We start from the raw sequence: 13,494 nt of genomic DNA, 5'->3' as shown, positions 1-13,494 counted from the left end.
ACTCAAATATAAGTAAACAAGGTTTCTAACTGAGGAGCTTGGCAATTCTGATTTTTCCCTCCCCCCAGAATACACATGTAAGTAAATATATTATAAAGTTTATCAGTTCTTGATGAGAAGCTGACTAAGACCAAATAAATAAAATTTGGCCAAATGAATCTGAGAGCCAAATTTTAAAGTCAAGTCAGTTTACTAGAAAAGTTTAAAGCTTACAAGCTGATCCAAGTGACAGTAAGTTGGTAACGCATGGAATTAAGTACACAGTATCATCTTACAGCAGGAAACAGGAAAGTTTCACAGTTTTCATTAACAAACCAAAAAAGTGCTCTACAGCACCTTTCCTTCTGTTTCTAACCTGAAGACACTTCAACTCAACTTTAGCATATACAGCACATAATTTAAGATTTAATTTTAATTACACAAGCTTTCTTTTGAAGGTTCATACTAAAACAAAAAACCCACCCCCACAAACCAGTCTCCCACTCCCAAGTCTACCAACAACAGATGATAGATGTTCTAAGATTTGAACATCTTTCCTTTTAAACGCAGACCTTCACTCTCTTCCTCTACTCCACCTATGTCTAAGTTTACCTTTTACTCTAATGTCACTGAAAGCATATAATTAAACATACCCAGACAGCCTCCATGCTGGAAGGATATGAAATAGCTATGATACAGCTTGTAGGGTCTATATACATTTACCTTTTAGAAAAGGAGAAGTAAACACATTGTAAAAAGATCTACTCAAATCAGGACATCAGGAAAATCATGGTACTGAATTTTTATGTACTAATACATAAAAATAGCTCTTCCAATTGAAGAGCTACAGGAAATTATCGTTAATAAAAATGACATTTCTATACATTTAAAGTATTTATTTAAATTTGAAACCGAGGGAAAAAAATAAAAGGAACTGTACAATACTTACTGTTTTTTTACACCAACCACAGTTCGGTCCTGCTTGTATACATTCACCACATGATTTTGCATTAGCTTTTATGCAGTCACTTCCAGCTATGAAAGAATACAGATAGGTCACTTCATTTATAAAGACATGCTGACAGTAATACAATTTTAGTTTGTTTCATACTGCCCCTGTAAACTAAGTTCTACATGTTATGACTAAGAGATATGAGCAACATCTTGCTAGGAGCACTCATCTAACCAATACATTTATTGGCACAAACAACTGCTAAATACATAGTTTTAAAGCAATATTAAAGTAGTGCAGTGAAATCAAATGATTTACCTTGCTGAGCAAATCCGCTCCATATCAAGCAACAGAGGATGCCAGCCCACGTGAGAAATTTTAAATTAATCTGAAATACAAAACCAGACAACCAGATTTTATGATTTATTGTGACCAGTAAACAAAAATAAAGTTGCATGGAAGTACACACATGCAACTGTTTCAGAGGGGATAGGAACAGAGTAGACTCAAACCAGATGTTCCTATCCACACCAACTGGACAGACAGATGAATTTGCATCTAATACAACCGTATTTATAAACCAAACTCTCATTTATAAGACATCAAACAAGGCAGCTGCTACTTAAATTCTTTTGAAACACTCTTGTTAGATAGCCTCTTAAGATACAAGAAATTTGGAAATTCTGTTCAGTCAGGGCAAAAAACAAAACCAAAAACCCCCAGCCTATTAACACCCCATCCAAAAATATCTATGCTCTGAATGTTACCAGGGAAAGACTTCAAAATAAAGATACCCGAGAGGTATGAGAGAAATACAGCTTCTCTATTCAAGCCTCTGCTTTAAGGTAAGAAAAACTTCAAGGCCCTTTCCAGAATCTTTTCCTAGAAATCTTCAAAGGGTATTTTACAGCCTAACTTGGCACCTTATACTCCAAACTAGAAATTTCCTCTCAAAATATGTAACCTAAAGCATCCTTGATATAAATTCAGCTTTTTTTTTTTTTTTTTTTCCTTCTTCTTCTTCTTTAGGGATAAGGATAATTAAGGGGTACCATTCTTATTAATGAAAAAACTCTTTACCCTTTTTCCAAAGCTACAAACCTTAATGAAAACCTGCTCCAAAAAAATAAATACATGCAACCTTTATAATCTGTAAGTTTTATAAGATAAGATTTGAATGCCTATAAACCACAACTTAAGGTCACTGAACTGTAATTTTCCATAATTATTAGACTTCACTTATTACTCCAGAGTTAGGACTACTGACTAAAAACAGGTTTCAAACAGACCATTTTTTTTGGCCAAATTTTATTCTCCTCCAATAGTAGATAGCCACCCGAAATCAGTTTTCACAAATTTTATAAAACTTTGAATTTTTGGTGTTGTTATTTTAAATTCCATTTCTCTATTATACATTATAAGAGCAAGAACTTGGAGCCTGGCCACCAATTTCCTTTGTAGCCCTAAAATGTTACTGCTAACTGCAGCCTTTCCAGGCATCCTAAAAATACCAGAATTCATAACAAGTTTTGGTTCTGAAAGCTATCTTGCAATTTAGCCAAGAGAATCTCTTAAAATGAACCTGCCATTTTCTGGAAGAGGTACCATTATTCATATAAATTAGCAGCAAAGAGCGCAGTGCTTAAATTAGCACAGTAGTTGAGTTTTGGTTTTCCCACACTGATTTAGGGCCATTCATAATTGTAACTTTGCATATCCAGGCCTAACTTAGATGGGACAGCTGCTCTAAAATCTAGTGGAGGTTTCAAACAGGAGCCAACCCTTTGTTAATAGATTTTATCCAACAATAATGTTAGATGTTTCATATTTTTCTGACAAATCATTTTGGCCCACTTTTGCCTTCAGTGGATCCTGCAGCCAGAGGGCGGGGGAAGTTTAGACGTAGGAGAATTGAGAGAATTTGGTGTGGGATAACTGCTAGATGGTGGGCACAGGCACAAAAGAAACTTCTGGTAAAAAAAAAAAAAAAAGGAAACAAAACAAACAGAAAAACTGAACTGTGAACTACACCCAACCCAACTTTTGGGCATTACTCTTTGCACAGCTAACTCAGATTTCTCCCTCTGGCCATCCCTTCAGAGGTGTTGCTCCTTCATGAACACCCAGCATTAAATGGGCTGTCTAAGCAAGCCCCTTCTAAATCAAATGTGTGTGACCGCAAGCCTTGCTGAGAGGGTAAGTGTGATCCAAAAAAGAGCCGAGGTGAGAGAAAGGGTGTGATGTTGGTGAGGAACAGCAGTCAGAGGGCCACGAGCAGCCCGGAGGGGAAGGCCTCAAGGGGCTGCTGAGCTTCCTTCTGGCCTGGCTTCGCGGAAGCCATGTTGTGTTTAGCCAACCTTACCCCCACCAGATGAAGGGATATACTGCTGCCATGCCTTAAGTTTTGCTTTAAGTACAGCCCAGAAACGGGGTGGTCTTTTCAGTAAGAAAAAAAACAAGCTGCTGGCATCAGTTTAGTACTGTCTTTTCTGTTGGCCAAGATTATAAACAGTTCACCTTTTTAGGGCAGACTAGCAGTGGATGCACAGCGAGCCCATGCAGACTATATAAATAAGCCAGCAGAGATGTGACACAGTGCTAAAACTATGACTAAGACGATTTGGAAAAGAAACGTTCCTGTGGAAATGCATCCACATGATGAATGCAGCTCTGGGCACTGATTCCCCGTGAAGTTAACGAGGAAAATGTCCTTTCCCTTTCCCATATAAGGCTGCCGCGGTGCCTCTCCTCAGCTGCTCGCCTGCCCTCCCACGTGCTCCGGCTCACTTCCTTCACCTCCACCGCTGAATGGCTTTTCCATCTGTGAGGGCTGGAATGACTTCAGGAAAGATTTGCTGGTGTGGACGCTACTTGGACTGCGAACCTCCTCCTAGCCCCTGCCTCAACCTGTTCGTGGCGGTGTCAGACCCGCTTGGCCTGTGGGTCACCACTCATCACTCCGGATTGCCGTGCTGCCAACTTGTAAGTGAAGGGAATAAGCAAAACCCCAAACCAGTAACGCCCAGCTACACCAGACCGTCAAAAGGAGCCCTTGGAAACCTCTGGCGGAACAGGAACTAAATCCTGTGTTGGTATTTAACCACAGAATATGGGAACAGAAAATAACCCATTGTTACAAGGAAAAAAAAAATGAAGCTTTTTGCACAACTTTTACATATTTTCCTATTACACTTGTTGTTCCCCTTTTAATTAAATCCTTGAAAAATATCCCAGAATCCTTGAAAAAGTGATTTTTCCCCTGAAAAAGCAGCTCAAAGCATTCAAAAGGTAAGCTTGCCAAGAACTGAAATCTCTCTATATTTAACAACTAAATCACAACCTGGATCCTTTTAAAAAGGCTGCAAATGGTGTGCTGTTGTAAAGCTCATTTTAAAATTATTTCTGTATGTTTGCTAACCCTAATCTATTTTTGTTAAATATTTTAGGAAGACAAACACAGGCATAACCTTGAGTGCTTGAACTAGTTGCTTTCCAAGATTTTTCACTAAGTGCCTCATCAAACAGTAATGTTTGAATAGACTTTTTTCAGTACGAAAAAAACAACCCCGCTTTTATGTACGTCTCTGAAGCTTCTAATTTGAAATAAGAGACTCATCAAGTGACAACAGAAGTAAAGGATTACTTCTCTGCAATGAGACTAATTTTAAATTTGCAAATCAAGTATCAACACCTTTGTATTCTGCTCATCACCATGTATTTAGAAATAAAATTTACTCCTCCATATTACTAAAGCCTTTTGCAGGTTTTTTTCTTTAAATTAGAACAGCAATAGCATCTGTGTAGAAAATCAACTGGGCAAATGGGATCAAGAAAAAAAAAGATAAACATTGCGGAAGCATTAATTCCTTTGAAATTAAGTGTCAGTGGTTAAGATGCTCAACCACTGCAGCATTGTCCCAGTCCATCAAGCAGCTCCTCACCTCACCCTGGGCTCCAGCATCCATCTGGCCAATGCCAAGCAAAGGATAAAAAAAGTACGAGGCATCTGCCTGCATGGTGTATTGAGTTGGGCCTTGCTGCAAAACGTTATACGCAAATACATATCCATGCTTCAGAACGAAGGGGAAGTATGCACAGGTCAGACACCCAGCAAGAGTTGAGTTGTTGTGCAGAAGCCACCTTTTTGAGGCAATAACCACAGAGCCTGCTTACCCACATCCCCACAGACCACTCTAACTAAACTTATAAAACTAGAAATGAATAAGCAGCTCACACTTTTGGACTAGCATTTGCGCTTCCTGCAGACTGACACCTCTATAAATCAGCTGTGTTTTCACGGGTTTAAAGCTTGATTGAGAAATGCTGCACAGAATTAATCCCTTCTAAAACTGAGACGATGTTTACAACAGCCACTTTGACCTAGAATGGAAAGTTACTAAAGAGAGCTGTCCCGTCCTACTCCTCCTTGTTGGTAATTCCTACTACTTTCCTTTCTGACCTGTCACCATTAATAAAACCACCAACAAGAGCTAGAGCAGTGAAATGATCTGGCAGATGCACTAAGCCAGCAAAGAAAGTACCTGTTTTCAGCCACTGGGTACAAAAATGCTCATCCTGGTATGGCAGAGGTGGTGAGAAAAACCAAATGGGGATGGAGGAAAAGAGAATTGGGAGAAGAACAAAGGATGCATCTGCCCCACACAGCCCGTGGCTGTATGCTGGGCTGGAGTAGTCACACGGTCGGCCCCGACCCCCAGTCGCCAAGGCTCTGTTTATAAAAGGAGCAGGAAGAGACATGTTTCTAAAATAAGCAGAATTAAATACTCTCTGGAGACGCCTGATTCAGTACTCAATGGATACCGTGCTAAAAAAGTTTTCTTCATTCACTCCAGAAAGTTTACCGCCTTTACCTAAAGGCCTGACTTTTCAGTGTGAATTTTAGAGACTGGCAAGATGTATCCCATTCACATTTCTGTAAAAGATGGAAGATAAAAAGGACATGGCAATTTTCCTTAACTGGAAAAAAACAAACAAACCTGGTGACATGGGACAGATACTAACAACAGCAACCCACACTACTGCCAGCACTCCTGATGGCCACAACTGCAACCGGTGTTCACTGCAAACGCGAACTTGCCCAGATATGCAACTACTGTACGCACTATCCCTTCTGCTTGTACAACAGTTCACTGCTAATCAGCAATTCGCTATAAAAAAGATGGTGTTAAATCAGTGTCTTCCTGCTCTCTCTCTTTAGTTTATTGGTTAAAAAAGCACAGGTGCAAAAATGAAAATGTTTCACGCCATAGAGTTAATCTTGGTATTTTGAATCGAAGGTGTGGGGTAGATTTTCCAACAAAACTAAAATAGGTAATTCCTTACTTGATACCTTAGCAGCTATCTTATTTAATCAACAAGAATGTTGCTGTGACACTGAATTCTAGCTGGAATACACTGCTTGCACTGCAAAACTTGGGACCACCACATCAAAAATATACCTGTAGCATCATTCCACATGGCAGTGGAGATTTGGGGTATGCACTGACAGCTGAAAAAAAAAAAAGCAAGACATGTTAAAGAACCCAAACCTTCACTCACCCTGCAAAACTGCTTGCTTCCCAGCTGCAGACCTGGCTTTTTGCTCAGCACCCTGAGGACACGCTTTCACAGGCAGGTCCCAGCTACTGACCCTGAAGCAACAGAGATCAGCGAGTTGGGGGTTCGTGGGCTGGGAACATAGTGGAAATGGTTGAGAATGACACTGGAAATGCAGGCTCAAGAGTGGGACTTTGCAGCGTTACAATTCACACAGACCTAAGCCTGTTTGCACCAGCTTAGTGCATGGTTCAGCAAGAGCAAGATGTTCCTTCCCTCCCCAGGAGCTTAACAGACCTTAACAGATCACTGCAGTAATATGGAAAGAATGGGACATTAACCCAGATTAATGTGCAAAATAAGAAATTCTTTAGTACTGAAACATCTTTTGCACAAAAATTCATCACATCAAGACTGCTTACTCAAACTATGTCCTGAAAAAGCTTTAAGTTAAGGCATAACGTCTTCAGCTACTGTGCAGCCACAGGATAAACCAACCGGCAGCATTTCACACTGGCCTTCATTTCTCTTTGTTATTATCTCTAAGTTGATGGAATAAAACAAGCATGTTCAACAAATACTTGTGATAAGCATTTCCACAACCACTCTGCTCTACTGGGGCATCATATGTTAAAGTAATATATGATACACAAGATAGGACTTATATTTCAATTACAAAGGGGATCTATAGGAAACTAGTTTCCTGCTCAGGTTAGGGAGCACAAATCCTCTAGTATGGTTATCTGAAGTTATCTGACACAACTAGTGTATGTCACGGTTTGGTTCATAAAATTTCTCTGCAGAGCTGGGAGTCCAGAAAAAGGCAAAAACGCACATTTCTGAATTGAGAATCACTGGGAAACGAACCATAATTCTGCAGCCTCTGCAAGGGAACCTGTGTCCACCTCCTGTGTTTAGGAAGGAGGACAAATATATAACACAACTGGTTTGCTGAGAGGCTCAGAAATGTCTTGCATCACATAACTACCCATAGTTAGTTTACACGTAGAGCTGCAGAAAAGTGGCTTAAGATTTACTAAAAAGCATGGGAGTCAATGGGAAATCCACAGGTGTTAGGTTCTAAAATATATTTGTGGCTCTGAAATCACAACTGAAAACCCAGCACATGCACTTGTGCCATGCTGCTGTTCAGCTCAATTCATGCAACTGTTCACATGCATGTACCAGCAGGCTGCGACCACAGCTTATGAACAGAGGTCCAAATGTGTTCTCATGTCTGCTTGTGTCCCTAGAGGACGGGATTTCTCTTTGTTAGTTTATAGAAGACACAGCTGTTTTAAGACAGAATAGCTAATTTAATAAGCACTCACAGAGTTTGATCATATTATTCCTTTTATATATGGTATTTATTGTTAGTTGTTCCCGGATTTCAAGGAAGCAATTAAGTATCTTTTCTGAAGATTACATTTTGGTCTTGATTTGAATCACTGAGTGGAAACAAATCTGCCCCAGTTAGGTGCCTGGCTGCACGGAGGCGGGTAGAGATGGAGATTTTTCTTGATAGAACACGTAAGTTTCCTCTGTTAGCAGAAAAAGGAGGTACCTGTTTCAGAACAACTGCAGATGTTAAAGTTTCCTTCTGTGTGACACCTTTCCACCTCAAGAAAGAAAACTATGAGGACACGGCAGAGCTGGTGGTACAGAATGACAAAAGGGTGCTAATGGTTCACAGATATTTTATAGCACATACCCAAGACATGAGAGAACTGGGCTCTGGACCCTCCTCAGCCTCAAAGGGTTTGAATTCACATTTCCAGGGAATGCTGTGGATATTCTGGTAAGAGCATTCATCATTATTCTTATAATAACAACGTTGCCGTGCAGCCAAAAACAAAAGGCACCAAGACAGAAAAGAAGTTGACAAGGTTTTGACTGTTGTTTAAGTGCTGAAGCACTTGGATGGCAGGAGGTAGAAGAAAAGATGTAAGTGGGGTTCCAGATCCTATTCACTGTAACTATATTGCTGATGGATAAAAGCAAAAAGACTTGGAGATGATCGTTTGGAGTATTAGCTGTCCTTTTTTCTCCCTGAATAACATCATCTGTAGAGGGAAATGAACACATGTTCACAACCAGATGCAGAAGAGAGCCTGAACTGCACCTCTCCTGTATCACGCACGACTACTCTGACTTAGTGGACACCAAGCAAAAATCATTAACTGTGGACCTGACCGCTCGGAACCCTATGGTCTACGGAGGAACTATGGAGTAAAAGAAGGTAAGGTTAACATTTATCCTTTAACACCTTAAGGCAAGGAGAGACCTACTGAATTTAGACTCCTATGGAGCACAGCAATCCTATTTAGGCAGGCTCTGTTACATACTATGTTTTGCTTCATTGGACTGCATTTCTGTACAAGTTTTCAGTAGGAAAATCCCTTGATGATTTCACTTAATGACTAACAAACTCCTGCAACGAGCTTCAAACCTAAAAAACATTGATCACACACAAAAACAAGCTGTGTAGCTTTCTAGTAAATTGTAAAGATTACTCTTACCATGTCTAAAGCCTACTCAGATAGAAAGATGTTCCAAAAAGACAAAGTAAATAGTTACACAAATCCAGATTTCATGCCAGTGACAGTGGCCGAAACTATCAGGGTGAGGAAAAAAGGGAGCTCAGGGACACCACGAAGATGCTGCCGCTGACAAAGCCTTTTCACCTGTTGAATCAGCAAGCCCCACGAGCAACCTCAGTCTCTTGCCTTCGATGTAACACCTTCTGGAGAGCGCTGCGGTACGGGCAGGCTGACGTCAGGTAGTCAGCACCGCTTCCAAAGCGAGGACGGCTTCTCAAATAGTATGGGTACGCAGAAGCCTCCTGTGCATGGCATTGATTCATGACTAGATGTCCTCTGCACTACCACACTACTAGTAATTATGTATTTAACAAGAACAGTCATCTGCTGTATTGGACATCTGTCCTCAGCTTGGTCCTCATATGCACACAGAGCTTATTTGTATAAGGTTTTCTTTAACTGTTGAAACATACTTGAGAGGCAAGGTTCCATGGTTCAGGAGTTGCTTTGGAAAGCGTATCGATGCTTCTAAGGCAAGCAGTACATGGACACAGCTCACAAAAACAAGCCATCCAAGATCACCACATATAGCTAACAGCTTGAGAGCCAACTGAGATGCTCTGTCTCTAGGGAATATTATTTTTTTCCATATAGATTTACTTCAAAATTAAAAAAAGGAATTTATCCTCAGAGTACAGTTTATAGAATAAACTCACAGCTGTATTTTGGAAATGACATGAACTAACAGGTACATTGTGCTCAATGTTCACCATTAAATTAGGAGAGAAACGCAGCTCCTTATATTCTGAAGCGGAGAAGGCAGAGGCCTGCAGCTACATCTAATTGAAACACCAGCAATATGCTTTTACTGTTTAATACCTATAACTTATTCCTAGCTTCAACTACGATGTGCGCCTTTTTTTTCTGAAAAGCCAGTTTGTAATTTCATCTTGCTGTTGCACACCTCTCAAACTACTGTGTTTGATAAAATACCAAATAAAAAAGCAGAATACCCCCCCACATTTCTTTTTCTCTAACTAATCCCATGTTGTTGCATCCTGTCTGCAGAAAGCTGCAATTCCTATAATGACATTACGAAGTTGCTTGAACTTCAGTCAAGGAGAAAATACTAAAACCTATTCATGCTCCTGTTTATGGTAGTGTGCAAGCACATCACAAAGAAAGCTGGTTAGCCTTCCAGAGGTGCTAACAGCAAGACCCTGTGTAGATACTGTGGTTGAAACTAATAGTTTCTCTATCAACAGCTTCTTCACAAGTATACTTTGAAAGCTTCCTCTTTAAGGATAAATATATGGGGATGGGTTAAGTGTTAAGAACTGAAACACCTCACTTTTTTCCCCAAACGTTGATTTTCTTTACCTCAAAATCTTCACTGCCAAAAATGTTTCCTAATCTGTTCCCAAGACTTTTCTGACAGTCTAAGTCCACCACAGCCTTAATGACTCCAAGCACACCATCTCCAAGACTCCACGCTGTACCAATTCTCACTGTTATCAATAGCTAGTTTTTCCATTGTAAATACTTAAGTTTTTCATTATTACAAGCACCTCTTTACACAATTGCAATTAAAACAAAGCAAAGCATCTGTTGTTGCATCACTTTTCAAATGCTTTGCAAGCCACCAGTGATTTCTGCCATGATAATTTAATTTCCCCTCTTGCTTAAATGTGGTGCTTTTGCATGGGGGGAGATGAATTTAGCATCCAGCTTGTTCACAAAGGTCTTACTAGTGCACAGCATGTTGGCTAAATTTAGCGTTTCCATCTCAGATTACAATTAGGAATGCTACCTAATGATTTAAGGCATTCTAGTTGAAAACATGGGCGTCTGTTCCTTGTGGTAGTATTAAATTCCCATACGCTCTGCACCACTTACTACTCCCGTAAAGAGGCTATTTAATTTTGTGCAACTCAAACCTCGCATTTATCCACACACGGGGAAAAGAAAAGTTTAGTTAAACATATAAATATAGCTCCTTAACACAGCTGGCCGTAATTGATGCTTCTGAGGCCGTACTGCCTTAGTAATATTCCACGACTGCCGTAACGTCTGGCCAAACTTACTTTAATCCAAGGCTTTGTTTTAAAGGGGAAGCAGAGGAGAGGGATGGATGTTCTTAGGCAAAAAGAAAGTCAGTTAATGCAGTGCTGCACGTCTATTTCTTTAAGAGAAAAATGCTTGAAAACGTCCCACTCGCTGTCACGGCAGGTACTACAGGAAATCACAAGCTGGCATACCACAAAGTGCAAACTTAACGGAAACTCCGTTTTTACATGGCAGAGTTACCCACCAGTAACCATCGTGAACACTCTGGTACAGTTTCGGCGACTAAAACCAAGACGAAAGCCAACTGCTGCTGCAAGAAACCGTAGTGCTACAGCATCCCCACCTCCAAAAAAACCACTTCTGCACTGCCCATCTTGCAACCGCCCCCTGCCCTCAGCTGCCACCTCGGCCTGCAGGGCTGGTGGAGGACACCTTGTTCATCCCCTTCCACATCCAGGCCAATTTTCTGTAAGCTTCAGTGAATTGAACCAGGCCTCCAAAGGGCCAGATGAGTACTGAAAAAGCAACGTCTGCAAGGTCACAGCTGGCTGCTGGAATGACTGACCTTGGTAACTGCGCTGCGCTCCTTGGGTGCTGCTAAACCAAGGCGGGCCCACCTACCTTCCTGCCCTGCTCTCCTCGGGTACTGCTCCGTCACAGCGAGACAGTCTGCAGAGCTGTTCTGAGTTATAGATATGTATATATATATTTTTTTTTCAATTTGTTTTTAATTTATTCTGACAAAAAATTTAAAAAATAAATAAAAAAAATTAAGACTACTGCAGAGCAAACCACTCTGTTTTTTTATTTCAGGATTCTAATGACAAGAACGTGGCATAACATTAACATCTAGCATCTAAATATTTAATTGTGAGTTGTAAAAAGGTGCGTCATCTAACACAGTTTAGAGTGAGACTTGCACTGAAGCAACTCTCAGCATACTTCGAACATCAGGTAAACGGCCAAGAAAATGGATATACAGAGTCAATAATAAAAATTAAAAAATGGTCATCCCACTACATACAGCTTCATAGACCTGTACTTATTTTTACATACATATACATTAAAAATATATACACACACACACATACAGCCCTATAAACAAAATGACTAATGATGATGATTAATACAATGGCAGTGACAACTGGCTAGGCGTAAGCATGCACTGCAATAGTGGACTTCTCCCAAATTTTAATATGGGAGTTTGAACACTTGGCAAAAAGTTCACCCATCCGACAATAAAAAAAAACAACTGCAATCTCAGTATGAGTAAGTTTTACAAGAGATCCATCACAAGATGCTTTATAAAAAGCCATCCTTGCCTGAACAACCTGCCTATTAATACGCTTTTGCTGCTTTCCGGAGCAGAATTTTAAGCTCGGAGATCACAAAGTACTTGTAAGGGTCCTGCAAAAGATGATAAAAAATGAGGTTTCTCAAAGCATCTGAGCAGATCTGCCAGTTTGTTGCTACTGAATGGCAACACCTGTACTTCTTCAGACCCTAATTTCTGACTTTGCACCCTTTGTCTATAACTCATATTTACTGTAGACAATCCACCTAACTGAAACGCTGAGTTATTTCTCACCTGACCTAGCAAGGTAACATGGATTACTCAAGTCAGAAGAGCACCATCACATGCATGAGCAGATGCTGTAAGGCTCCACAACGGTTTATACCAATTTAATTCTGGATTGTTGCAGTTCCACACTCCTCTGATCACAAGCCACACATTTTACCATTCCTCCCCTTACCCTAACGAGTGTTACTAGTAATGCACATGGCCACCCACTCGAAGCAGCTGATTTAATGGTAAGTTATTTTTTGTCATGATATTTTTCGACCAGATCAGCTACTTCAGTGACTTACTGTACTGCCTTGTGCCTTCCACTGCTGGTGCAAGGAGGATGAAGATTGCAAGCTACAGGCAGCAGGGAGAATCAGACTGCAACAGTTATGACCTACTTTGGCATAAATTGCTGCAATACCATGTTCCTATGAAAATGCAATGCATTTTCACTGGAACGTATGGTCCAAGGGCTACTGGGACACTTTATGAAACACAAAATTCAGGTCAATTTGCAGAACACAAGTGGTTTTCATAGTTTTGAGTTCTCCTTAATGAGCAAGTTCCTTTTTTTCTTTAAACTCTGCAGAAAGACAGTATTAAAACTGCTGCCAGCTACAAGCAAACATTAATAATATTAAATACAGACATTAATTCATTCAGAAAGTGAAACTGCATTGAAAATTATGCACCAAAAAGAGCCAGTATCTATGCAAGCTTTTTTAATACTATCTAAACACCTTCCAAATTGGTCAGCTGGCAGCGAAAGAAGTGCTGGCAGCAATTTTACAGTTAGTTACTTTTTAATGCTAAAGCTGAGTTCTTTGCTGAAA

At 40.2% G+C, this 13,494-nt stretch overlaps 1 protein-coding gene across 2 annotated transcripts in view; it reads right to left on the bottom strand.

The window, feature by feature from the left end:
* Positions 1-13,494, bottom strand: part of ITGB1 (integrin subunit beta 1) — a 43,779-nt gene that overhangs the window by 22,748 nt on the left and 7,537 nt on the right. For both annotated transcript variants that reach the window (XM_082753556.1, XM_082753557.1), the window contains exons 2-3: positions 1,250-1,319; positions 929-1,014 (exon numbers count right to left, since the gene is read on the bottom strand). In XM_082753556.1, coding sequence (XP_082609682.1) covers positions 929-1,014; positions 1,250-1,319 — 156 coding nt within the window. The remainder of the gene's footprint in view (positions 1-928; positions 1,015-1,249; positions 1,320-13,494) is intronic.

This window comes from Aythya marila, assembly GCF_965140915.1.
Source record: "Aythya marila genome assembly, chromosome: 2".
NCBI lineage: Eukaryota > Metazoa > Chordata > Aves > Anseriformes > Anatidae > Aythya > Aythya marila.
This window is presented reverse-complemented; position numbering and strand designations above follow the sequence as displayed.